This window comes from Panthera onca, chromosome X (genome assembly GCF_046562875.1).
Source record: "Panthera onca isolate mPanOnc1 chromosome X, mPanOnc1 haplotype 2, whole genome shotgun sequence".
Classification (NCBI taxonomy): domain Eukaryota; kingdom Metazoa; phylum Chordata; class Mammalia; order Carnivora; family Felidae; genus Panthera; species Panthera onca.
In genome coordinates this window covers 94,137,436-94,164,949 of record NC_138357.1, presented here as the reverse complement: position 1 = coordinate 94,164,949, position 27,514 = coordinate 94,137,436, and the positions used below count along the sequence as shown (strand labels likewise).

General features: G+C 43.6%; 1 protein-coding gene across 1 annotated transcript; it reads left to right on the top strand.

Moving 5' to 3' along the window:
- The first annotated feature begins 3,772 nt into the window (after positions 1-3,772).
- Positions 3,773-27,043, top strand: ATP6AP2 (ATPase H+ transporting accessory protein 2). The gene is made up of 9 exons (XM_081793457.1): positions 3,773-3,937; positions 10,934-11,064; positions 12,719-12,850; positions 18,278-18,373; positions 19,003-19,140; positions 20,013-20,066; positions 21,509-21,658; positions 22,450-22,569; positions 25,984-27,043. The coding sequence occupies exons 1-9, from the start codon at positions 3,898-3,900 to the stop codon at positions 26,176-26,178; spliced, it is 1,056 nt and encodes a 351-aa protein (XP_081649583.1). The 5' UTR covers positions 3,773-3,897; the 3' UTR covers positions 26,179-27,043.
- Positions 27,044-27,514: the final 471 nt, after the last annotated feature.

The window sequence follows — 27,514 nt, the reverse complement described above, 5'->3', positions numbered from 1 at the left end:
GACTGGGAGAGGGGCAGAGAGAGAGGGAGACACAGAATCCGAAGCAGGCTCCAGGCTCTGAGCTGTCAGCACAGAGCCCGACCTGGGGCTCGAACTCACAGACCATGAGATCATAACCTGAGCCAAAGTCGGATGCTTAACCAACTGAGCCACCCAGGCGCAGCTGAAAAGAAATTCTTAATTGAGTGGGGACTGCACGTTCTGGGGGCATGGCATGATCTTGGGCTCCACAGGGCTCCTGGATGGCTGATTTGCAGGGACCGAGCCACCTCAAAATGCTGCCTCTGGGATCGCTCAGAACTTCCTGCTGAAATTAATGGGTCAGGGGGACAGAATGAGGGAAACAAACTGAACTATGTATTCTTTCAAATCTGAATCCTGGACCTCTCCTTTGAAAATTCAACAGCAAAGCATCAGCCACCTTTGTCTACTGGTTTGTCTCTGAGAATCCTCCCCTCAGGGCAGCGAATGACAGGAGTCTTGGCTATCTCGCCTGGGAGGAGAGGTGGGACGGAGGTGGAGGGGGCTCCTTTTAGGCTAAATGCGGGTCATTAGTTCCTGTATTATCCTGACACACATATATCTACCTCTAAATGCTTCAACGAGAAAGTTAACCGCACATCCCTGATTGTTTACCAAGCGCAAAAGATGGAATCGGAGGGGCTACACTGAGGGAGCAGAACTGCTGACGATTCAAAATGTGACCTTGAGTACCTACGCCCTTCCCCGGGTTTCAATCTCTCAATCTGTGAAACAAAGAGAAAGCTTCCTACAGTGTTTATCTTGCTGGATTCCAAGGCTATAAGGAGCAGTGATGCCCCTTGGAGACCTCAGAGGAAAGGGGGCTTTAAAGGATAAGCTATTCACCCCTCACTCAAAGAAGGATGCTATTTCTCAAGACACAGAGTATGGAAAGATGGTAGAACTTTGAGGTTTGCTTGCGGGGAGGGGAAGGAAGAGGGATTTATTTTATGTTCCTGTCTATTTCGAACACTTTTGGTTTTTTTCAAATTAAAATAAGAATGTCCTAGAACTCTTTCAAGAACAGAAAAATTCACTCCTTTTCCTGTTTCTTTTTTTTATTATTTTTTATTATTGTTTTTTTAATGTCTTTCTTTTTGAGACAGAGAGAGACAGAGGATGAACGGGGGAGGGTCAGAGAGAGGGAGACACAGAATCTGAAGCAGGCTCCAGGCTGTCAGCACAGAGCCCAACGCGGGGCTCGAACTCACAGACTGCGAGATCATGACCTGAGCCAAAGTCGGCCGCTTAACCGACTCAGCCACCCAGGTGCCCCTCCTTTTCCTGTTTCTTTAGGCTGGATGAAATGGCGGGAGTTCTCCACTTTTAGCTGATTATGCTCCTAAATAAGGTTTATTTTTTCTTTCAGGGCCTTTGGTTAAGAATGTGTTCTTGGGTATGAAGCAAGATGGACAAAGAATACAATTTTAGTTGATTCAAAGAGAAATGATTCCATCATGCGTAAAAATGAATTTTTAGGGGTGGCAAGGTGGCTCAGTTGGTTAAGTGTCTGACTCTCGGTTTCAGCTCAGGTCATGATCTCACGGTTTCATGAGTTTGAGCCCCGCATCGGGCTCTGTGCTGATGGTGTGGAGCCTGCTTGGGATTCTCTCTCTTTCTCTCTCTCTCTCTGCCTCTCCCTCTCTCTCAAAATAAATAAACTTAAAAAAATTTTTTAAATTAATTTTCAAAAAATGATTAAATTCTTATCGATCTTTTTTTTTTTCCAAGCCAGTCATTTCAGAGTTGATGCTTTGGGAATTAGCTGCTTTAGACATTTTGAGGAATCTAGTAATTTCACATCCCTAATGGAAAAATTTCCCTTCCCCTTTCAGATTTCTTTAAAGTCACTTTTGTGTAAATTCTCCTCTGAAAGAATGCAAATTTGAGAGTCAAAAGTTTCCTGAAGTTGAACGAGGAGATTCAGATTCCATTCTATAAATTGAGAGTGGCTTTGGTGAGTATAGTGGGTTCCATAAATTGAAACCCAAGTATTTGGGTATTTGGGGAGTGTTCTGATTCCAGTTTTGAGTAGGGCAAGTTTTTCCTGGGGTAGGTCTGCTACCTGAACAACTCCTGGGATCACTGCTTCCAACTCACCTCTTTTTTTTTTCCCCCTTCAATTAATCCCAAGAAGAAAATGGAAACGGGAAATGTAAACAGTGGGGTATTTTACCCCCAACAAGTCTGTCTTGTTTTTGTGCACTTTACAAAGCTCAAACACCTTCGATGGCTCCCCATTTCCTGCAGGTTGATGTGCAGTTCTTTTATTTAGCATTTAATATTCTCAATAAACAGGTGCGTAATTGAACATTTTAGCTCCATGTCCCCCCCCCCCCCCTTCCCCATATAATCTCTTCTTTCATTAAATCAAACGGTTAATGCTCAACCTGACAGGCTTTCTCCATGCTGCATCTCACGGTTTTTGCTACCTGACAGAACCTCTTCTTCTCCTGTACTTGCATATTGAAACCACAAACATCTTTCAAGGTCTTGGGCTGGGGCATCCTTTTCTGACCTTAGGTGTTAAACTGTGTCTCTTCCTGCAAAAAAAAAAAAAAAAAAAAAAAAAAAACCAAAAACAAAAAAAACAAAAAAAAAACTAGGCAAAAAAAAAAAAACCCTGAAAAGGGGGAAGAATGGATGCAGGTATGATTAGTAGGTCTAGCCCTCACCTAACACTGAGCAAATGGATGAAGGAAATAATTAATATTCTTGTCCCATCACTCCTGGTGACAGGAGGGTCTTAGGAGATAGGGTTGCCAGATTTAGCAAATCAAAATACAGGATGCCCACTCATCTGTGAATTTCAGATAAACAACAACAACAAATTTTTTTAAGTAGGCTTCACGCCCCATTGCAGAATCCTAAGTGGGACTTAAACTCACCATCTGAGATCAAGACATGAGCTGATATCAAGAGTCAGAGGCTTAACCCCTGAGCCACCCAGGGTCCCCTATGAATACTTAATTTTTTTTAAGTTTATTTATTTTGAGAGAGAGAGCAAATGGGGGAGAGGCAGAGAGAGAATTTCAAGCAGGCTCCGCACGAGCCCAATGCCAGGCTCAAGCTCACAAAATCATGACTTCAGGACCTGAGCTGAAAGCAAGAGTCGGCACTTAACTGACTGAGCCACCCAAGCGCCCCCCAGTACATATATTTTTTTAAGTATAAGCATGTTCCATGAAATATTCATGACATTTATAATAAAAAGTATTCGCTGTTCATCTGAAATTCAAATTTAACTAGGCATCTTGTATTTTATCCGGTACTCCTACTTGGAGGGCCGGGGTTCCAAGGCGCCTGGCTTCCAGCAGGTGCTCAGCATCTGTGCAATTGTTAGAAGGAAATCCAAATCAGCCCGTAGCTTCCACAGCTGCACTCGTAGCGGGGCGGAGCCATGCGACCAGGAAAGACAGACACCCCGGTTGGAGACCGTCACCAGAGATCGGCCAAGGGGTCCGCACCTGGGAGCCAGTCCCACCCCGTGGGCACTCAGGATCCTTCGACTGGCTCCGTCATCCCCCACATCCCCGACCCCCTGCCCTACCCTCAATCTCGTGACTGGTGGTCACGGGCCGGGGGGCGGAGCTGCTCGACTCTTCAATCGCTGCCTACCATTGGCAGGTCCTCCCATCCATCACGTTAGGCCCCGCCCAAGAGCCTGACGCTCCCCAGCCTACGTCTCTCCCGCAGGCCGCGACGTAGCTGGCGATTGGTGGAGAAGGCGCCAGCCGTCCCAGCGGAGGCGACGACGGGGCGGTCTCAGGCAGTCGGGACGAGCCAGAGAGCGTCACCCCCTCCCGCTGCGGTGGTCGCTCGCGTTCAGCCGGCCGGGTCCGTGCCGCCCTGCACTGCTGCGGCCGCTGCGGAACCATGGCTGTGCTCGTGGTGCTCCTGTCCTTGTTGGCGGCGGGTGAGGACCGGGGCGCGCTCGGGGTGTCCGTGAGCCTCGGGGGTCGGGGGCGGCCTCAGGTGGGCGGCAGCGGGGTGGGTGCCGCAGTGCGGGCAACCGGAGGCGGCCTCGCCCCAGCCGCCTCCCCCTCGACCTTCTCTTCGGACCGACCTGTGGCGGCGCAGTCTGGAGGGCCGCCGGGGCGGGGCCGGGCCGGGCCGTGTGGGGGGCACCTGAGCCGGCCTCCGCCCGCCGCCTCTTCCAGGAAGGCGCGTCCGCCGGTCCTGCCGCGGGTCTTTTCCGGCTCCGGAAGCACGGGGATGCATTTCCCAATTAACTGTGGAGCCGCAGCCCTCTGCGAGAAAGGGAAGGCAGACTTCTTAGCTGCCATCAGATGCTGCGTTTCTTGGCATTTTTCTGCCGTCTTCCTTTCTAGCGGTTGTCATCAGTAATTGATGAAATCCCCTCTCTTCCCTTAACGTGTTTCAGGATACAAAAGTTGGAGGTGGAGTAATTGTTTCTATAGGATTCTTTCTAAAGGCAAATTCAGAGTACCTCTCAATAGTTTGTCAGGGTTCTCCATTTTAAGGATTTGGAAACTAAGATGTGAGTCACGTTCTTAGGGTCACATGTCAGGTAAATGGTAGCTTTCAGGGTAGAACCGAGGTTCTCTTGTATTCAGCAAGTCAGCTAATGTTTGGCGTCTTTCTGTGTATCATGGAATTCATTTAATTTTATAGCAGTTCTTAAAGAGGACATCGTCCTCGCTTTACAGGGTGGTCAAGCCTAAATAAATTACCCAACACCATGCAAGTAGTAGGCAGCAAAGCTGGAACTGAACCCACGACAGCTGGCTTCAAAGTGTGGGTCTTTTCCATTATGTGTGTTGTGGTACAGGTAATGGAAATGCTGCTACTGCGTGGGAATGATGGGGCCTGGGGGCTCAGACAGTGGCGAACAAGAGGCCAAGTTGAGAACAACTTAGAGAAACGGGGCTCTGTTCCCCAGTGTGCCTAAAACCTGTAGGTTAAAAATCTTTGTGAGGTGCTGGGGTGACCCGACCCACTTTTGGAACGGTGGTTTAATTCTGCATGAGGGTATAGACCACTGATGTTCTTGAAATCTGTAGGTCTTGGCCATCCCTGGAGGTGTGCTCAGGGTGGTGTGTTGATGATAGCTATACTTATTTTCATACCCCCAAGTTTTAGGGTTGTCTTGTTCCTTTCGTTTCTGCTCCTGGCTCTGGAAAATTCATCCTGATCTATCTGTTACTTTTTTCTTAAGGGTTGTTTATTTCTTTTGAGAGAGAAAGAGTGCACGTGTGTGCACGAGCGGGAGAGAGGCAGAGAGAGGGAGAGAGAGAAGCCCAAGCAAGCTCTGTGCTGAGCCCAACACAGGGCTCAATCTCACGAACCATGAGATCATGACCTGAACTGAAATCGAGTCAGACACTTAATTGACTGAGCCAGCCAGGCACTCCTAGTAAGTTACTTTGAGGGATATTTTTAATTCAGTTTTTGAAATTTCTTCTTTAAAAAATTTTTTTTAATGTTTTAATTTACTTTTGAGAGAGGGCAAGCACGGGAGGGACAGAGAGAGAGTGAGACACAGAAACCGAAGCAGGCTCCAGGCTCTGATCAGTCAGCACAGAGCCGGACGTGGGGCTCGAACTCGGGAAGTGCGAGATCATGACCTGAGCTGAAGTCGGCTGCCCGACCGACTGAGCCACCCAGGCACCCACAGATTTTGAAATTTCAGAATCTTCCCTTTGATACTGGGATTTAACTGAGTATCTGTTGAAATTCCGTCTTTTTTGTTTGTTTGTTTGTTTTTGTTTTTGTTTATTTTTGAGAGAAGAAGAGCATGAGTTGGAGAGGGGCAGAGAGAGAGGGAGACACAGAATCCGAAGCGGGCTCCAGGCTCCGAGCTGTCAGCCTGACGCGGGGCTCAGACCCACCAGCGGTGAGATCATGACCTGAGCCAAAGTCGGCGCTCAACCGTCTGAGCCATCCAGGCACCCCGAAATTCCATCTTTTAATGTTGTGACTGATACTATTTTGATTCAGTGAAGTTTAGGTGTTTTTTGTTTGTTTTTGGTCTGAGGCAAAGTAATTGCTTCTGTACATGGTTTGAACATGCTTTCCTAACTAGAATAGTCTAGTTCATACAGACTAAGAATCAGATCTTGTCAGCTCTGCATTGCTTGGTCTTGTCATGTGAGGTTAAATTACTATTTTCCACAATGACTAAATGTGATTTAGTGGAAAACATCTTTAAGAGATTGGGCTTCTCTATTTGAGAAAAAATAGAAGTCCTTTAAAATGGTGTTAACTAAACTGGAGAGAGACTAGAGGAAGGGAACTAGGGTTATCAATACCATGTCTTGAGGGGTGTTTGAAAAAATTCAGGTGTTTAGCCTGGAGAGGAAAGGCCAAGGGCAAACACGTGGAATTTGAAGGAGTGTCCTGTAGAAGAGGGGTGTGATGTGGTCAGTGATGCCCCAGAGGTCAAAAGTAGGACCTATGTATTATTTTTTTCTGAAAGTTTATTTACTTATTTTGAGGAGGGGAGAGAGCTCAGTTGGGAGAAGGGCAAAGAGAGGGGGAAAGCGAGAATACCAAGCAGGCTCTGCACTTTGAGAGTGGAGCCCGGTGCGGGGCTTGAACTCACGAACTGAGCCGAAACCAAGAGTCAGACGCTTAACTGAGCCACTCAGGGGCCCCTATTTATTTTTTCTCTTACTGATTCCTCCATCCACCGTTCATTGATCACAGCATAGTATGGTGGGAGTTCTAGAGGGAAGGATACTTAACCATTCTCTCCCAGAATGGGGAAGCTGAGGGAAATTTCCCTGGGGGGAGAGGGGGCAAATATGTGAAAGGTTGGGGTGGGGGCAAAAGGCAGTTTAGACAGAAAGGCATGTGTAAGCACAGAGATGTGAGTGCAAAAGAACCAGTAGTTTGGTGGGGCTTGAATGTATAAGAGTTAAGTTGGGGACATCCCAGAAGAAGTAAGTTTGGTGAAGTTCCTTGGGTGTTATGTTTTGGGTTGTCTCCAAAGCTCTGGGCAGCAAGTGAAGGTGATTAAACTGGTGGGTGAATGAGCACACCCTTATTTTGAAAAGGTTCTAGAAAGGCTGGCTCAGAGAATGGTGTTACAGGTCATAAGGCGGCCAGTTCTAGCAAACCCGGTAAGGACCTGGAGGGGAAGGGATATATGAGATAAGAAGAAAAAAATCCACAGAATTTGGCAGTTGATTGGCTGTGGTGCTGAGGAAGGATTTAAAGACCTGTTTGAGCAGCTGCATGAAAGGTGGTGTCATCCTTTGAGATAGAGAATACTGAAGGAGCCTGTGAAAAGACGGTCAGTTCAGTTTGGAACCTGTTGAGTTTGAAGGGCCCGTGGGACTTAGAAGGAACTGCTCAGCTGACTGTTGGGTCTGTGGGTCTCAGGCTCAAGGGAAGAATCTGGGAGCCATCGGTGTTGTAGTGTTTGCAGCCTGAGGAGTAGCTGGGCTCAGCCAGGGACAGGGATATAGAATAGGAAAGCGGTGAGGGTCAAGAATGGAGCCCTCAGATCTCAAAAGAGGGGTCTCTTGGGATGCCAGAGGAGGGTACTAGAACGTCCATTTTAATCTCCTGTGTTTTGTGTTTTTTTTTTTTTTTTTTTAAGTATATCTATTTATTTTGAGAGAGACAGAGACAGCATGAGCTGGGGAGGGGGAAGAGAGAGAAAGAATCCCAAGCAGACTCTCTACTGTCAGAGTCCAGTGGGGGCTTGAACTCAGGATACCCGGAAATCATGAGGTGAGCTGAAATGGAGTTGGACACTTAACCAACTGAGCCACCTAGAGTCCCCGTTGTTGTTTTTTTTAATACTAACGGTCCAATATTTCATAGAATGTCCCTCCATTTGAGTTTGATGTTTTCTCATGGTTGAATTGGGAAGAATATTACACAGTTACCTCATCCTCTTAAAAAATTTTCTGTTTTGGGGGTACCTGGGTGGCTCAGTCGATGAAGTGTCCAACTCTTGATTTCGGCTCAGGACATGATCTCACAGTTTGTGAGATTGAGATTTGTGTCAGGCTGTGACCTGACAGTGTGGAGCCTGCTTGGGATTCTCTCTTTCTCCCTCCCTGCCCCTCCCCTGCTCCTGCTCTTTCTCTCTCTCAAATAAACATTTTAAAACATTTCTATTTTTGTGTGCTTTGTAATATATTATCAATGTATAGTCTGTCCTACACGTGTGTACTTTATGTGTATATTGGGGCTACTTTCAGATTTTCTACTGAAACAGTTGAAATCTAAAAAGTTGGGACATCACTGTTTTAAAGGATGGAAGAGAAAGAAACCAGGTCCCAGAAGGACTGGGGAAAAAAACAAACAGTAGCCCGGGCTTCATGAGGGTCAAGGCAGGAAGATTTTTAAGGAGGAAGTTGCTCAGTATCAGGTGCTTTGAGAAGTTAAATGAATTAAGGGCTGAGAATTGTCTTTTGGATTTGGTGAGTGGTTTCAGTGGCATGGGGGAGTTTAGGTAGTAATGTGAGATGAAGTAGAGAAGCAAATGGTGGTTAATTACTCTTCTAGGATTCTTCCTCTGAAGGGAAGCAGAGGCTGGTAGGCCCAAAGGAGGGTTTTTTGTGGTTGTAATTTTAGAATGGGAGCGCTCTAAGTGTATTTTTATGCTGAAATGAAAGAGCCAGTTGAAAAGGGGAAGTTGGTAGTGCAAGGTGTGGCTTTTATTCATTAACTCAGCAACTATTTCTTGAGCACCAATGTGTCCGGCACTGTTCTCCCGCTCTTGGGGATATTGTGTGAACAAGACAAAGTGAAATCCCTGCCCTCGTGGAGCTTATATTCAGCAGGGCCAGCTTTTTATGCTTACAACCACATAGCCGCCTGACTCCTGATCGGTTGTCTTCCCAGAATAGTGGCATAATAAACATTGAATGACTAATAGGTGAGCAGATGAAAGTCCCTAAGAAGGCTGAATGCCAGGATAATGTCAGACTCTTGGAGGGACGTCCCTGCCAACATCTGGAGGGAGAGGAGATAAGGCTAGGAGCTGGTGCAGATAAATTTGTGGTAGGGAGAGGAAGCAGGCAGTGGGAGGGATTCCTCAGTTTTCTCTTGAAACTGGAGGTGAGGTTATCTGTTAAGACTGAGTCGGGGTGATAAAGTAAGTTGCAAGAAGCTGGGAGGCTCATTTCAGTTCAGTACAAGGAAGGACTTTTCAGGGGACTGGAATGTTGGCACAGTGGAGATGACTGCTGGCAAATGTAGGGTTTGTAAGTTGAGGTGGTGTCCTCCCTCCCTGGTTATATTCTGGTAGAATTTCTCAGTCTGGGAGCCACAGCGTAAGGTTTTCTAAAGCTCAAGACTCCTGAAGGACTGTTGTACAGGCACAGAAGTGGGGGATCTGCCTACAGTGTTGGGGGCAGGGGCGCCTGGGTGGCTCAGTCGGTTAAGCGTCTGTCCGACTGCAGGTTGTGATCTCATGGTTCGTGAGTTCGAGCCCTGCATCGGGCTCTCTGCTGTCAGTACAGAGCCTGCTTTGGATCCTCTGTCTCCCTCTCTCTCTGCCCCCACCTCCCCCCACCCTGGTTCTCGCTCTCTCTCAAAAATAAGTAAACATTAAAAAACAACAACAACAACAATGTTGAGGGGCAAAGTCATTCCGTATAGCTTTCTTTGCCAGGGTTGAGTGATTAGGGTCATATTGTAGAACAGGACTGTCTCCAGACCCAAATATGTGTATGGAACTTGGAAAGTATAGGTCTCTTGCTGCCCCATTTTCCTTAGTGTTTGCAGTAACCACTACTTGAGTGAACCAAGGTGTCCATCAGTTACAGACAGCCATCCCATTCTGCTAATTTTTTTTGCCTGCCTTCGGCTAGAACATTTTGGAAATTCCTGCTCTGGCGGCTGCGCTGAATTGAAACTCATAACTCTTCATGTTGTATCAGCACCATCCTGAGGCCTTTTATTTACTGTCAGTACTGCAACACCAAAACATTTATTGTTGCTTCCAACTTTATTCCCATACCCCATAAGTGATACTTTCCTGAGGTCAAGAGAATAACAGTGATGCTTTATTAAAGTCTAATTTTCTCATACGAGGTAAGCATGGCTAAGATTTGTTTTGGACTTGGAGCTAATCTTTTCATAGGAATCTGAAAGTTTCCATTAGTTACATGTTCTTGTGTAAGCTAGACATCATGGGTTAACACAAAATGGCTGAAGAGGCCAAAGACCTCATCCTCAGCCCCCGGAGGGCTTATCAAATAGTCCCTTTATTCTCATCCTTCGCCTGTTAATCCCAGGCTCCCTAGCTAGACTAGTGGGCTTTATTATTACAAAATACCTTTTCTCAGCCTCTTGATACACCCATTGGAAATACTATTTCTTAGACTACTTTGCTTCTGAAGTCTGACGTGTTCATATTCTGTCTGGTTCATATGACGTGTTCATATTCTGACTGCCTCTGCCCGGTGTCTGACAGTCCTTATTTGCTTATGGGATGTAAAGAAAGATCTTCATCCTAGGATAGGCGAACTTGCTAAAGTTTCAGAGTGGAAGACTAGGAATTTTATGAGTTTGCATTTTGAAGACAGGGTTGAGGGCAGACATAATATAGGGATTTCAAGTTTCTTCCTTTTTAGTCTGTGCCAGGGTTTTGTTTGCATTTTTAAATGCTGGAGAAATCCCATTGATTTCTAATTCTTGCTGAAGTACCACATGCCCCCCTGTTTAAGGGCCACCTGTAGGAAGACATGTAGATCATTAGGAGAATCCTGTTTCATAACTGTGCCTCTGTTAGAGCAGAATGTATCGACTTAGGTTCTGAGAGCAGTACTTTGAAAAATAATTTGATGTTTTTGATTCAGTATTTTGTCTAATAATATATAGTATGCTAAGTCAAGAATGGGGAAACGTTCTATATTTAATAATTTTCAACGTGGGTGCAAAAGATTTATGATGTTGATCACTCATTTATTAATCTGTTTTCTTCCAGGTGTTTTGGGGAATGAGTTTAGTATATTAAGATCACCAGGGTCTGTTGTTTTCCGAGACGGAAATTGGCCTATACCAGGAGAGCGAATCCCAGACGTGGCTGCATTGTCCATGGGCTTCTCTGTTAAAGAAGTATGTGTATTTAAAAAAAAGATATTGGGAGCTAATTCTGAAAGTATTTTTGCTGATTTCTGCTAATAGCCCAAGAAAGCAACAAGCAAACATAGGTATATTGGGTACAGATTAGAGAAGTAAAAAAGCTCATTTGTAGTTGGGGAGATTTAGAGATGTGCTATAAGCTTGCTTATGAAACCCAATCATCATAAGTCATTAACTATGTAATTTTTCAGAGTAGTGATGTTCTTTGTATATGAGAGAATGCCTCTGTCCAATTCATAGGATGTATAGTTGTACCTATTTTTCAGTACACGATATATTTTTTTATCTTAGTTCGGGCTATTATAAAATGCCATAGACTGGGTGGCGTATAGAAACAACAAACATTTATTTCTCACAGTTCTGAGGGCTAGAAGTCTAAGATCAGGGTGCCAGCCCGGTGGGATTCTTTGTGAGGGCCCTCTTCGAGTTTGCAGACCCCTGGCTTCTTTTCATGTCCTCAGATTGGCGGGGGGAGGGCTATAAGGCACTAATCCCACCCTGAGGGCTGCGTCCTCATGACCTAATCAGGTCCCTGAGGTCTGTCCCTAATACTACCACATTGGGGAATAGCTTTCAACCTGAATTTGTGTGTGTGTGTCAGGCGGGGTGGGGGGGTGGGGACACAAACGTTCAGCCTACTGCAGTTTATTATGAATGATAAAATGCATGTGCATCTTGCCTGAGTTTAAGAAGATAGTGCGGTCAGTAGCTGTGGGATAGCCTAGGACCTTGGTTTCCCACAGTGAAGCCATAACCTGTTGAGTAACTGGCTGCTTACATGATGTAGTGGAGGGGGCCTAGATCCTGTCAGTGTGAGAGATCTGAAGTTAAGGGCTAGAAGATAGGAGATGCAGTTTGCTCTGTCTTGCTGTCATTATCTCTTCCCACTTCATAAATTTGGTGCTTTTGATGTGGCCTCTAGATACCATCAGTTACTCAAAGGAACTTTCCTCCTAGGTGCTGAGTGCCCTTGAAACCAGAAGCCACGCTTGGGAGCTACTCTCTACTGGGCCTGTGGGTGGAGCCCCTGAGCTCCCTGTGTGGCCGGGACTGGTTGTTTACGTATAAGGATGAACTTTGTACCTAATTCTTTACAAACTTAAAATCGACTACAATGGCTGTCAAAATAACCCTTAGAAATAATTATTAGTAAATTAATATGGGTTACTTCCAGCAGGAATTTTTTTATGAAGAGCTTAGTCTATAGAGAAGACTTTTGATGATAGTTTTGCTGCATCCCTGTGAAAGAGAAGCCATGCTGTAGATAAGGGCAAGTGATGATGTGGGGGAAGAAAACGTCCATGTTTATATGAAGAAGGAATAGTTTGTAATCTGGAATTTGAAAAGTGCCTGCATTTTGTTTACTTGTCTGTTTTCTTCCACAAAAGGTGTGAGATGACTGACTTTGTCCTCTCAGATCCATAGAAGTGTACGAGCACGAAGGAGCTTGAAATCTGTATCCTCCATTAGATTACGAACAAAACCTTAAACGAAACCTTTGCTCTCCCTGTGAATTTTCATTGCCAGTGTCATCCCAGAACCCCTTGGCTCTGCTCAGTAGATGTTACTGAGGCAGTGGTTTCTGGACTTAATAATTAAGCACCGTTTCATGCTTTCCAATGTTTAGGACCTTTCTTGGCCAGGACTTGCGGTGGGTAACCTGTTCCATCGTCCTCGGGCTACTGTTATGGTGTTGGTGAAGGGAGTAGACAAACTCGCTCTACCCCCAGGCAGTGTCATTTCATACCCTCTGGAGAATGTGAGTATTTATTATAAAAAATTAAAGGCATGCATTTTTAATCTTGTCAGCTGTCGTTATGAATTGTGTTCTAAGCACACTTCTCTTGTCTACATTTTCTCGAGCATTATCTTGTCACTTTCCCTTCCGAATTTTACCTGATTTTTGTGTAAGAAGGAGACTGGAGGCTATTTTGCTGCTTCACTCTTTCCTTCACTGGCTCTTCAGGCAGTATGGCTGGCTGAGCTGTCGTGAGAGACCCTCCTTCCACTGCTGGCACGTAGAAGTCACCAAAATGCTTTTATGTGCGTAACTGAATTTTCAGACAAGGAAGAAATACACCCAGCTGGCAGATAGGAATGGGAAACTCAAACGCCACAGCGGTGAGCAAGAGCTGAAGCTGGAGTTATGTTCCTTGCAGAAAGCCAGGGGCTGTAGAGTGCTGTCTCGTCCTCAGAAGGAGGACTGCTAAAGCCCCAACTGCCCCAGGGCTGCCATAGAGGGGCTGGCTTACCGCTCTCGGCGGTGGGACCCAAAGAGTCTCCCAAGAGAAATCAGAACTACAGGCTTGTGCTGTGCAGAGTGCTGTGCTCCAAATTCCCATGACCCACCGCATATGGAACTTCCACAGCCCGGGGCTGGTTTGGTTAAAAAAAAAAAAAAAAAAAATTGAAAATGAGTTGAATTTACAAAGCCCTTGCAAGAAAAAAAAATGTCATGAGAGAGTCAGCAGGTGCCACAAACCAAATTAATCCCTAGAGCTACAGATAACTGACCAATCTCAAAGACATTTGAAAATACATACGTTAAAATTGTGATGGAGTTAAAGGAAGGGATACAAACTATGACACAGTTAGATGATGCTTTTGATAGGTGATGCATTCATTGATAATTCACTTCTAAATATTTCATAATTTATATTGTGATTTCTTTAACCCATGAGTTATTTAGAAGTGTTTAACGTGTGGGTTCTTTTCAAGTAATTTTTGATTTTTCAGTTTCTAATTTCATGGCATTGCAAGACTGGTCTGTATGATGGTTTGGGAGGAATTTTGCAGACTTTCTGTGGTCTAGTATTTCCAAAGCACACGTGACGTGATTACAAAAGGCCATGTACTAGACCACGAGGCAAATCTCAACAAGTAATAATTAGTATCAAACCACTCTCTCTGACCACAGTGCACTTAAATCTGAAAACCACAAAATGATACCTTAAAAATGTATTTGGAGGGCATCTGGGTGGCTCAGTCAGTTAAGCGTCCAGCTCTCGGTTTCGGCTCAGGTCATGATCTCATGGTTCGTGAGTTTAAGCCCCACATCAGGCTCCACGCTGGCAGTGTAGAGCCTGCTGGGGATTCTCTCTCTCGCCCTCTCTACCCCTCCCCCACTCATGCGCTCACTCGCTCTCTCTCTCAAAATACTTAAAAAAAATGTATTTGGAAGGGTAGGGGGGATGAAGGAAATAGGTAAAGGGGATGAAGAGGTACAAACTTACAGTTATGAAACAAGTCATGAGGATGTGAGGTAAAGCAGAGGGAATACAGTCAATAATATTGTAATAACTTTGGTGACAGATGGTAACTAGACTTGCCATAGTGATCGTTTCCTAATGCATATAAATGTCAAATCACTGTACACCTGCAAACGAGTATGGCGTGTCGACTACGGTTCAGTAAGAAATAATAAATAAATGAAAATGTATTTGGAAGTGGTAAAAACAAAATAGATGACTCCTCAGGTTTAAAGCACACTGAAAATGATATAAGCTGTCACAGAAAAGACATTGTCATTACAAAGGAATGAGAGTAGAAAGATAGCAGATTTCCTATTGCCATTAGGGACTAGAAGAGCAAAACCGAAAAGCAGTAATTGTCTAGTATAAGGCTAGGCTGAGAATATTGTGTAATCATCATAATAATGAAATGATATGGATCCAGTGAAAGTTATGACTGTTGGGAGGGTGAAGATAGAGAAATGGAGTGCATGTATGGGGCTGTGTGGTTGGTGACGTGGGAGAGGTAAATCCTCATTTTCTTTCTTTCTTTTTTTTTATTTTATTTTATGTTTGAGAGAGAGAGAGAGAGAGACAGAGAGAGAGAGACAGAGCATGAGCAGAGGAGGGGCCGAGAGAGGGAGACACAGAATCTGAAGCAGGATCCAGGCTCTGAGCTTTTAGCACAGAGCCCGAATCAGGCTTGAACTCACAAACCACAAGATAATGACCCGAACTGAAGTTGGACTCTTAACTGACTGAGCCACCCAGGCACCCCTGCCTTTTTTTAATAGGCTCCATGCCTAGTGTGGAGCCCAATGCGAGGCTCAAACTCACAGCCCTGAGATCAAGATCTGAGTGGAGATCAAGAGTTGGATGCTTAACCGACTGAGCCACCCAGGTGCCCCTAAATCTGCCTTTTGATTTTTATTGTTCCCTTTCTTCCGTTTGTTCTGAGATTCTTCTGGTTTCTTTAGCTCATTGATTTCCAATCGTTTAAACTAACATGTAGCATTTAAGGCTATAAATTTTCCTTATCACTTTAGCTGCACCCCACTATTTTTTAATATATGGTACATTCACTGGTATTTAGTTCCAAATAATTTCAAAACTCCCACTGTGATTCTCTCTTCAACTCATGAATTATTTGGGAGTACATCTATTCCAACTAACTTTTCCTGTTGACTTAAATTTTTTTTCAAGAGATGTATAGAAAACCATATACAAAGTTTAGGGGTGCCAGGGTGGCTCAGTCTGTTAAGCGTCCGACTTCAGCTCAGGTCATGATCTCATGGTTCGTGAGTTTGAGCCCTGCATCGGGCTCTGTGCTGACAGCTGGGAGCCTGGGGCCTGCTCTCTCTGACCCCTCCCCATTCATGCCCTGTCTCTGTCTCTCTCTCTCAAAAATAAACATTAAAAAAGAGGCAGATTTTAAAAATGTTTTAATCATAGTAAGATTATTAAGTATGCAATTTCTGTGAAAATCATTGTGGAAGATCCTTTTAAAATAAATATATAGGGGTGCCTGGGTGGCTCAGTTGGTTGAGCATCCAACTTTTTATTTCAGCTCAGGTCATGATCTTCTTGTGGGAATCAAGCCCGCATTGGGCTCTGTGCTGACAGCATGGAGCCTGCTTGGGATTCTTACTTGCCCTCTCCCTCTCCCCCATCCCCCCATTCATACCTCTCTCTCTCTGTCTATCTCAAAGTAAATAAATGGTAAGACATTTTTTTTTAATGTTTATTTATTTTTGAGAGAAAGAGTGTGAGGGAGGGAGGGAGACACAGAATCCAAATCAGGCTCCAGGCTCCGAGCTGTCAGCACAGAGCCCAACACGGGCTTGAACTCACAAGTAGTGAGATCATGACCTGAGCTGAAGTCGAACACTTAACCAAGTGAGCCACCCAGGTGCCCCTAAATAAATAAACTTAAAAAAAATTATTAAATATCCAAAATGCTACTAAGAATTTAAATCACATACAATCCGAAACTCAACATTTTTAACCGACCAGCCTCATTTTACATGAGTAGAAGCTGTAAAAAGAGCTCATGTTATTGCTTGACCCTGACTGACTGCTCCTAATACTTTTCCTGGCAGTAGGTGGTGAATGAAATCCAAGGCTCAGAGGACAAAACCTACAAAAGCAGAATGTCTTAGAATTCCCCTTAATGAAGCTTCTATTTGATTAGCCAGCTGTTCTCATTAGAATGTCAAGTCTAAAGATACAGGAATTTCATTTTCTCCGGGACAAACACACACATCCTTCTAATACAGTGGAAGAAAACGAGCCAGATTTTAAGCAGCTGAGCCTTTTCCTTTCTGAGCTTAGTGGTCTGTGTGATTTTCCCTTTACAGTTTGGCTCTTATCTGACTCTAGCTTCTCCAATTTGATTGCTAAGGATATGTTACCTTTAATCTTGCACTTTCCTGACACAAGTGCCATTTGACAAGGGGGAATGAGGCTGGAGAGTGTGTCACGGCTCCTGTGTTCCCTCCAGAGCCTGAGGTGAACTGTGTGACTGCAAGAGGAGAGCATTCGGGGCCGCCTCGGGCACCATGACAGTGTGCATTTGCAAGTGTGACTCTTCCTCCTTCTTCAGTGTCTCCAGAACTTATTTTAAGAGAATTTTGCGAAGAATTAATACACAGCTGGAGTGAGAAAAAGTTGGTTTTATTTCACAGTGTCATGAAATTGATCGATTTCATTTTGATGCTGGGATTTCATCTAAGATTTATTAATCATATTTCTTTCTGCCTGTATACCATGTTAGCAAAGGGAATTACCGGAAAACAATCACTGTAAGAAATCTCCATTAAAAACAAAAATGCTCTTATAGTGCTGTTTTACTATAGTAATACTGAGGATAGCATAATTTTTTGAGGGGAAATGTTACTGTAACTTATTTTTAAAAATAACGTGGGGTTGGGGCGCCTGGGTGGCTTAGTCGGTTAAGCGTCCAACTTCAGCTCAGGTCACGATCTCGCGGTCCGCGAGTTCGAGCCCCGCGTCGGGCTCTGGGCTGATGGCTCAGAGCCTGGAGCCTGCTTCTGATTCTGTGTCTCCCTCTCTCTCTGCCCCTCCCCCGTTCATGCTGTGTCTCTCTCTGTCTCAAAAATAAATAAATGTTAAAAAAAAAATTAAAAAAAAAAATAACGTGGGGTTAAAAAATTTATGCGGATGGAAGTCAATTTTGGTTACCCTTGGGCGTGGAGAGAGTGGATGGGGAGCCTTCTAGGGCTCTGATAGTGTTCTCTCTTGATCTGCCTGGGCTTTATGAGCATATCCATTTGTAAATATTCCTCGAGCTGTTACCCCAAGATTTGTGCCCTATTATATGTATGTTATACTTTTAGTAAAAACAATTTCAAGAAAAAAGTAGATTTTGCTACAATTGGTTCTTTTAATTTGATGTGGTCCCAAGATAGAGGCTTCAAAATTCTTATGACATACTTTATGCCTTGTCTGAGTCTTCATTCTATCTGGAGATAAACCCTAAATTGAGCATTTTAAAAATTTTGAAATGGAAAATGAAGTCTAGTTCTCTTTCAATTAAATTCTTCTGACCTCCTCTTACATACAAGTTAATACCTTTTAGTAGAATATACATTCATTGTGACACACTTAATCCATATTGAAGCCAAATTACTTCCTGCTTAAAATACATGACCTATGACCAGAAAATGATGGTTTGTGCAAGAGTGTTGTGTCCTTCATGTTGGCAAGTTATTTCCCATTAAGGCTTATTGGGAGATACGTACTCCTGGCCCACTAAGGGCTGTTTTGTCTGCACCCTCAAAAGGCTGTTTATGTTTCGAAATGATGGGGGTCTTTTGAATTTACATAGGAAATGATGGGGTTTTTGTTTGTTTTCTTTTAAGGCTCTTTTGTTGCTGAATGATTTTTCTTACCCCTTGGGTTCCAATGATAATTGAGGTCTTACTCTTAAATTTCAGGCAGTTCCTTTTAGTCTTGACAGCGTTGCAAATTCCATTCACTCCTTATTTTCTGAAGAAACTCCGGTAGTTTTGCAGTTGGCTCCCAGTGAGGAGGTAAGTGATACAGTTTTTACTGAAGATGCTTTAAAAACTAAGCTTCCTTGGGGCGTCCGGATAGCTCAGCCGGTTAAGCCTCCAACTTTGGCTCAGATCGTGATCTCACAGTGCCGTGAGTTCAGGCCCTGCATCGGGCTCTGTGCTGACAGCTTAGAGCCTGGAGCCTTACTTCGGATTCTGTGTCTCCCTCTCTCTGCCCCTCCCCTGCTCGTACCTTGTCTCTCTCTCTCTCTCTCTTTCTCTCAAAAATAAATAAATGTTTAAAAAAATTATTTTAATAAGCTTCCTTATTTAATGAACATTTAAAACTACTTTTATGGAGGTGCCTGGGTGGCCCAGTCGGTTTAGCGTCCATTTTGGTTCAAGTCACGATCTCACAATTCATGGGATCGAGCCCCGTGTTGGGTTCCATGCTGACAGTATAGAGCCTGCTTGAGATTCTCCCTCTCTCTGCCCCTCCCATACACACGCTTTCTAAATAAATTTTTAAAAACCTACTTTTATGAAAGATTGCATATGCTCTGTATATATATATAGTATATATAGCCTATATTGTATTTTGTATTTACTTTGTATATTAGAATTAATCTGCCGACTGTAAAAAAAAGTTTGGATTCTTCTTGCAGAGAGTGTATATGGTGGGGAAGGCGAACTCGGTTTTTGAAGACCTCTCAGTAACATTACGACAGCTCCGCAATCGCCTGTTTCAAGAAAACTCTGTTCTCAATTCACTTCCCCTCAATTCTCTGAGTAGGAACAATGAAGTAAGTGGTGCTGTCACTGAATGAATAAATATCATTACTAATTTCCCATTCCTTATGCTCTCTGACATGAGAGCAAACTTGCAATTTTAGGAAATGACAAGTTTTACAAATTGACTGCTGGAGTAGATTCTTTTTTTCCTTTAGTGTAATTTTTAAATGAATCTCCTGACTAGACAGACTCTTTTTTGTGAGTTGAGCAAATGAGTATCGCGTTCTCGTGCGAGGGCTGCCACCAGTGAATGCAGACGGCCAGAAGTCACACAAACCACCCGATGGGTGGAGCTGTGTTGATCTGGTTACGTAGAGGCCGATACTCGTTACTCGCTGCCATTTCTGATGTGGTGCCTCCTCTTCCTGATTCTCAGCAATACGGTGGAGGGAGGCACTCACTCTTCACTCCCATCAGCCTCCGCACGCGGCATGCCACCTCTGGCAGCCTCCCCTCTTCACCTCCCGTGGCTGAGCAGGGCCACCATCTTTTCTGCTCTGCTGCGGAACATGTTCAAGGAAGGGGAGCAGGCGGGGCCGCTGGCGGGACCGCTGGCGGGATCTCACTGCAGTGTGTCAGAGTTCTGTGATGCCCTGAGGGAAGGCCCCTTGAGACTTTGGATGCTTTATCGTGCCTTTATCAGAAACACAGCTGTTGAGTGGTAGTCCCCGTGCTGGGAACGACCATCACCTTTTTGTTAGGAAATAATGTTTTTATGTGCATTTTCAATTGAAGTGAACCTGCCAAATGGAGGACATTTGTTGCATGAAGTCACTTACTGTGCTTAACATTTGTAGTATCTTGTTCCTTACGTGATAAATGGCAAAACGCAGATCTCTGGTGCAGATTTAAAATAATGCTTATTTCCTTTGGTTCTCTGCAGGTTGATCTGCTCTTTCTTTCTGAATTGCAAGTGCTACACGATATTTCAAGTTTGGTAAGTAGGCTACTCTCGTATTTCAGTTTCATTTATTTTGGTTCCAAAAGACATTTCCTGAGAATCCTTGAATGATAGTGAAACCAACTGAAGTTTGATTAAGTATGCCCTAGAGTTATGATAGCACTAAAATTGAGAAATCAGTGGTGTTGGGAATTTTGAACTCCTCTCTTGTTACAGTGAAATTATTTTGCATTTTTGCTTTTGGGAGAGACAGGGAGTATATCTTCTAAGGACACAGGCCTGGGAGTAAGGCCACCCTCACTGTAGTCCTGACTTGGCTGTTGATTTCTTGAGAGACATTAAGACCCGATTCCTCTATCTTTATCTTTGGGTCCAAATAGAAATAACAGGGGTGCCTGGATGACTCCGTTGTTGAGCATCTGACTCTTGATTTTGGCTCGGGTCATGATCTCACGATCATGGGGTTGGGCTCTGCACTGAGCGTGGAGCTTGCTTAGGAATCTCTCCCCGCTCTCTTGCTCGTGCATGCACGTGCTTTATCTAAAATAAAATTTAAAAAACAAAATAGAAATAACAGTTTGGACTAATAATGCTGTCACAAGGAAGGAAATAAATATCCCTGCAGTATATTGTGTGTGTGTGTGATTTTTTTTTAAATACTTTTGAAATTTATTTATTTTGAGAGAGTGAACGAGCAGGGGAGGGGCAAAGAGAGAGAATCCCAAGCAGGCTCTGCACTGCTAGCGCAGAGCCCGATGAGGGGCTCAGACTCAACGAATTGTAAAATCACGACCTGAACCAAAATCAAGAGCTGGATGCTTAACTGAGCCACCCAGGCTCCCCTGTGTGAATAATTTCGAAAAGATCCTCCTGTTACTGAAATAAGAAAACTTACCTGTATACTGTCTTCTGAATTTATTGCCCAAAGTTTTCAGCAGGTTGGTTTGGGGAGTCTAGAGATGTATTGCTAGGGGTCAGCCCAGGTGGTCTAGGAGGGCATCTGGGAGGTATCTGCCCTCTGAGCACTGATGGCTCATGCTCTCTTGGGATCGAACTGGTCCAACTATCTGTTCTTTCATACACCGGCTCATATCTAAGGTTTTTTTTATTTCGAGTTAGCTCTGCATAGGCCTGACGTGGGGCTCCAACTCCCAACCCTGCGATCAAGCACTGCATGCTTTACTGACTGAGCTAGCCAGACATTCCCTCCTATCTGAGGTTTTTTAACTAAGGAGTTTTTTAAAGGGCTTTTATTAAATGTTCAAGGAGTCTTAAAACTGCTCTTAAAAATGAGATTTGTGTTGAGTTTCTCGGAAACTCCCATTTCAACTGATTCTGTCTGCCACCATTTTAGTAGACTATTTGTATGTTGTGGCACACTGGTATGGTTCTGTTCAGCCTAGTCTAGTTAGGTATAAAACTTCAAGTGGCTGTGTCTGACATTACTTTATCCACTTCCTTTTGTTTGTTCTCCTAAGTTGTCTCGACATAAGCATCTAGCCAAGGATCATTCTCCTGATTTATATTCGCTGGAGCTGGCAGGTCTGGATGAAATTGGGAAACATTATGGGGAAGACTCTGAACAATTCAGAGATGCTTCGAAGATTCTTGTCGATGCTCTGCAAAAGGTAAGTTACTGAGCAGTTAGAATGTAACCATTTCACTTTTAGCCTCTCAATGGAAAAATCCATTTAGTGAAGTACCATTGATTGAAGTTTCCCCTTCTTGGAGGACCTCTCATTTTCATGTCCCAGGGTAGAGTGGGTCAGAGGTGTGTGCCAGGAGGTCTCTCTCTAATGTTGGCAGATCACTAATTCCAGCACAGTACTTTTTTCTTTTTTTATTGTGGTGAAATACACACAAGACTTGCCATTTTGACCATTTTTAAGTGTCCATTTCTGTAGCATTAAGTACATTTACATTTTTGTGCAACTGTTACCACTGTCCATTGCCAGAACTTTCTTCTTCCCTAACTGAAACTCTGTCCCCATTAGCCCTATGGAAATCATCGAAGGAGAACACTTAGCACAATCCCAGACACTGAGTAGATGTGTGGTACATGTGTAATAAATGCTAGTTTTTCTCTGCCCTTGGAGTCGCTCCCCTGCAAGTCTTCGGTGAGTTAAACTTTCTAGGTGTTTGTGATGAACCAGAGACCACTTAGGAAGATTTTCATTTCCCTTTCCCACTTCCCTTCCCCCAATTTACATGCCAACAACTTGTCTCTTCTTAATTTCATTTTGAACATTTGAATATATGTTGAAGGTGAACTTTTCTGAATATTTTAACATAATCAAACCTTTAAGACATAGTGTATTTCATTAGCCAATAGGCAGGTGTTCTTGTAGGTGCACAGGGCTTTAAAATTATTTTAATAAATACATGTTTGTGATTCATAGTGATGGCAGTACCTCTTCAGTTTGCAGATGACATGTATAACCTTTACGGTGGGAATGCTGTGGTAGAGTTAGTGACTGTCAGATCATTTGACACATCTCTTGTGAGGAAGACAAGGACTATTCTTGAGGCAAAACAAGAGGTGAGTACATTTTTAGGTCCTGTTTTAAAACTATAAAGTTAAGAAAACCCACAAAGTCCTAGATCACCTGTGGGAGACGTGGAAGAACAGTCAGGAAATCTGAAAAACGATTTAAATGAAAACACAGGTTGCTTATTCACATAGACATATGTGTTTTGCCAGGATTTGGGGGTTGTAATCAGATAAAGCAAGAATTTGAGTTCGGGATAAATGTGTCAAAGCCGGTAAGAGAATTCAAATATTGCTGTCGCAAGGAGTGGTAGGATTCAGCACGTGGAGTCTGCTTTTCCAGGAGGTATGCCATCTGTGTGGCATAGTCCCTCATTTGCTACGATCTGCTCTGTATACTCCTGATAATGTACCACAAGTTTTTGGCCTGGATCTTGTTTTAAGCGTTTAGAGGGTCCTGGGCAAGAGTGCCAGCCATAGCAAAACATGTGCTTTACATGTTATACATGCACCTATACGAGAGTAGCATCGCGGATACTCCCAAACGTCGTGTGGCCAACGTTATTAACGGTTGGCTTCATAGCGTGGAGCAGTTAGCTACCCCGTCTTTTGTAGACACTCCCTTTTGGACCCATTTGCAGCCACCACCGTGCTCAGTTTTACTGAGTGCGGTGTGGCACTTAAAGATGGTCAGAGGTAATGCCTGTTCAAGGTAAGCTAGAGGTGCCTGGTTTGAGGTGGTTTCATTCTGTAATTGGAGTTGGAGGACCTGATTTAAGACAGCATGGCAAGCTAGACAATCCAACAATTTTTCCACTGCAGAGCACTTAGAAATACTCATAAAACATAAACAGCTTTTTGAGTGCACAGCTTAGCTCTCAAGACAGGGAAATTCTTAAGGAGCAAATAAAGAAGAGGTACTTGGAAACTAGTAAGCAGGCTACCCTAGGCACATTTCCAGTTGGGCTACCAGGAGACCGGAAACAAGGCCCTTGGCTCCCTGAAAGGGTGGGGTTTGAAACCGACCCCTCCATATAAAACTGTGAGACTCTGTCAGGGCTCTGCCCTTAGGGAGAGGGTAGACCAGAAAACCGTCATCTGCCCACCAGCAGGAGACAGAAGGGCAGCTTGGGCCCTATGTAGTCGGGGTATATGTTGGGGATGGAAATGTCTCTTAGGGAATTCTTAACCACAGGACCACCTTCCTGTTGGTGTGCGGCTCAAATTTCTATTACCTGCAAGTTCCAGAAAGCCCCGGGCCAAGAAATTAATACAAACCCTGGTCCCAGGCTGGTAAAGACCCGCGGTGCCCAGCAGGAGTCTGTGTAAAACCTCCAGTAGGACATTCCCTCCCCACGAGCCACAGTGGAGGGGGCATCCCCAGATGTGAACGCAGAACACCGTAAAGCAGGGGGAGCCAGTCCACCGTGAGTGCAAGGTAGCTACCAAAGCGTCCGTTAGACCACCAAAAACCTCAGAAGAATATGGGTATAGGCTACAAAACAATTTAAAGAAATAAAGGAGTCAAGAAAAAAGAACTTTAAGTTTGTTTATTTTTAGAGAGAGAGGGAGAGAGAGAATCCCAAGCAGGCTCCACACTGCAGAGCCCGATGTGGGGCTCAAACTCACAAACTGTGAGATCATGACCCGAGCCACCCAGGCAGCCCACAGGACACTGTTTTTAAAGGAAGATTTGAATGTAACCAGAGACTTTAAATACTAGATTCTTTCAACAATGTCCACGTCAGGCCCGCTAGTTTTATGTGAAGCAGTTCCAAAGACAAGTGTGCCAGTTTGAAGAAGGTACCCTTGTTTAGGGAGTTTGACAAACCAGTTTTGTAGAGGTGAATTGGCTCTGAGGTGTTAGGCTGAATTTATAATGGATAAAGTGGGTTTATTAGGAAGTAGTTTCTGAAATTATGCACGTGGTGAGGAGCAAGAACCAGGTGGTGGTTGTTGGATTTTCTTTACCTACAAGGTTGTGAATTAACATTTTACATATGTAATCTGAATTTTTAAAGTTTCCTATCTGTTAATACTAATAGACGAAACCACTTGGAGATGGGAGACTGGTACCAAACATTCCCGGGAATAAATACCATTCTGCCCAGACCCGTGGTCTGTGTCCAGCGTCTGCCCCTCAACTCTGTGCTGACAGTCTTGCCAACCTCACTGGAAATGAGGCCTTGAGCTTGAGGCTCTTTTTACGGTCATGGGAACGTTCTACAATTCGATTGTGGTGATGACTGTGCGTGATGACCTCTGTGAATATATGAAGATGCAGGGAGATGTACACAGGGATAGGGAACCCATTTACCCCGAAAAAAGAAAGGTCTTCGAGGGTGAAACCCCTTAACGTTTGCCTCTTCTCTAGGCTCCCCCCATGTGTGTGTACCCACCCTCTCTCTCCCAACGGAAATCACTAGCTTTCTTTCTTAGTTTGAAGTGTTTAAGGAAACGTTTGCGTGCTTACAGCACGCCAGGTGCTGGGGCTGTGGGGCTACAATCGCACGCCAGGTGCTGGGGCTGTGGGGCTACAATCTCTTCTCTCTCAAGACAAACCTGGTCCTGTCACTCACTTCCTGCTTGAAACGGGTCCGTGCCTCTTCGTTGCCCATAGGCTCCGGGCCAGATTCTCCATACTTTCCCTCGAGCCACATCTGCGGTTTCCCTCCTTTTGTTCTCTAGTCAGAATGAACTGTTTCCCAAACGGTGCCTTTGCACGGGCCTGGAATAGAGTCCACCTCCACCAAGCCCCAGCTGGATGAACATGCGCACAAACATGTGATGTGTGTGGTACTAGTTAAGGAAAAACATTTTAATACTGTATAAAGCGGAAGGGAATATTTGTTCCTAGGAACCTCGTCTTCTCTCTCTACCCTCCCCATCTACAGGTAATTGCTGCCCTGATATGTTAATCATGCCCTTGTTTCTTTACGGTTTGACCACTTAATGGATTTATCCTTAAGCAGTGTTGTTTGGTTTTGCCTGTATTTGAATTTTACATAAATGGAATCACACTATCTGTATTTTTCTGTATCGTTTGCTGCTCATTCTTGTTTCCAAGGGTCACACAGGCTGTAGTTCAGTCTTCCCTGCTGTGGGTTCCGTCGTGTGGATGTGCCGCATTTTCCGTGCTGTTAACGGATGTCCTTGTGCGTGTCTCTTGGTACACACAGCAGTGGTTCTTAGGGTGTGGACTGGCCAGATCATGGGATATTCACACTTTCAACGTTACTGGTGTTGCCCCATTTTCTCAAGCAGTTGGACTGGTTTATACTTCCACTGACCGTGTGCTTACCTTTTCTGGGAAAGCTCCCCTTCTTGGTTCCTCCTAGTATAAGCATGTCTTGATTCCACCTAGAAATAAGTGATCGTCAGATAAATGAATCATAGCTACCAAACTGGGATAATTTCCTATCTTAAAATTCTTCCCTTTTGATATCTTTCTTTTCTTCATTGTAGAGGAACCCACCAAGCCCCTATAATCTTGCATATAAGTATAACCTTGAGTATTCAGTGGTTTTCAACATGGTACTTTGGATAATGATCGCCTTGGCCTTGGCTGTGATTGTCACCTCTTACAATATCTGGAACATGGATCCTGGATATGACAGCATTATTTATAGGATGACAAACCAGAAGATTCGAATGGATTGAACTTTCCTTATGCCAGACTTAGAAAAGGGGTTTGGAAATTGGCTGTTTTGTTAAATCTTTTAGTGTAGTTGAAAGTAGATGGTATACTTTAAATTTATAAAAAAGAAAAAAAATTTTTGTTCTGTGTGCCTGTGATGTTCTTTTAAAGTGAATTATAATATTGATGTGAACTGATTTGTGTGATTAGATTCCATAATATGCTCAAATATGATATAACCATTTAATATAATTTCATTCCATTTAACATTTGGAAATGTGCACTGAAATAAATGTAAAACATTTAGAATAGCTTGTGTTATTTATGTTGGGAAAATGCACTGAATTAGAGAAACTTATGAGTGTTTAATAACTTCCTTACACAGGATAGGTGAAAATATTTCAGTTGTTACATCCTATGAACTATGTGTAAATGTCTTAATTTGATGTAAATATCTCTGCAACAAGATAGAAACTTTTTAACTTCAAGTAGCCCTAAACTATAAGAGTGCTTCTTACACAGTTACTTAGATTGGGCGCTGCATCTGATGGACAGAGGATAGCTGTTTTTTAACCTCTCCTGAAAGTTGGGTGATGCAGGTCATGGTGTGGGTGTTAAAAAATACTACACTGATCTAAAAAGAAACTAGCTTTGTGCAGTTATAGATACCTATAATTATACCCACAAAAACCAATATTTGGGGGACATCTTGGGGCTTGAATATAAAATCTTTTAGTAACTTTTCCCCCTGTGTAAGTTACTATTAATGGTTTGTGGTACAACGTCATTCTCTGGAATATTAAGTGGAAGGAGATGCTCCCTACTTTTCATGCAGAAGTGGACCAATGTCTATAAAGAGTGACAAATAAAGTTAATAATGATTCCAAATTTGTGTCATTTCAATACTAAATCTATTTTGTATTGTAAAAACCTAACTAAACAGGGTTTTATTTAATCAGAATTGGCAGTTTTGTTATACAAACGGTTTCGTGGTTTTTGTTTTTTTTTTTGTTTTGTTTTTTTTACATTTGTTTATTCTCGCTGCCTCTGAGATTCGGTATCAAGACAAGGAAGACATCTGAATTACCATTCTTGTTACTGAATTTATACAGAATATGTGGTGAATTCATACTAGAGGTAGGAAAAGCTTAAATTTCCCTATGGTATTTAAAAGACGAATAAGTAATCGGTCAAAATAGGAAGGACTAAGATAAAGTCTTAAAGGTTATAATTTTATTTCTTAAAAGACTTAATAGAATTTCGAATTTCATGATTATGTAGCAAGATTACTTGAGTCGGAGAGTTATGCTGCCCTGCCCCTGGGAACCCTACTTGGATTTAGTGTGAAACGTTTCTGTG

What these genes read in the sequence shown, in the direction of transcription:
- ATP6AP2 (XM_081793457.1), top strand. Translation starts at nt 3,898, where the DNA reads ATGGCTGTGCTCGTGGTGCTCCTGTCCTTGTTGGCGGCGG. An exon ending in TTTCATACCCTCTGGAGAAT is followed by an intron (nt 12,851 to 18,277) that starts GTGAGTATTTAT and finishes CTTAAATTTCAG; the next exon opens with GCAGTTCCTTTTAGTCTTGA. An exon ending in TTGTCGATGCTCTGCAAAAG is followed by an intron (nt 21,659 to 22,449) that starts GTAAGTTACTGA and finishes GTACCTCTTCAG; the next exon opens with TTTGCAGATGACATGTATAA.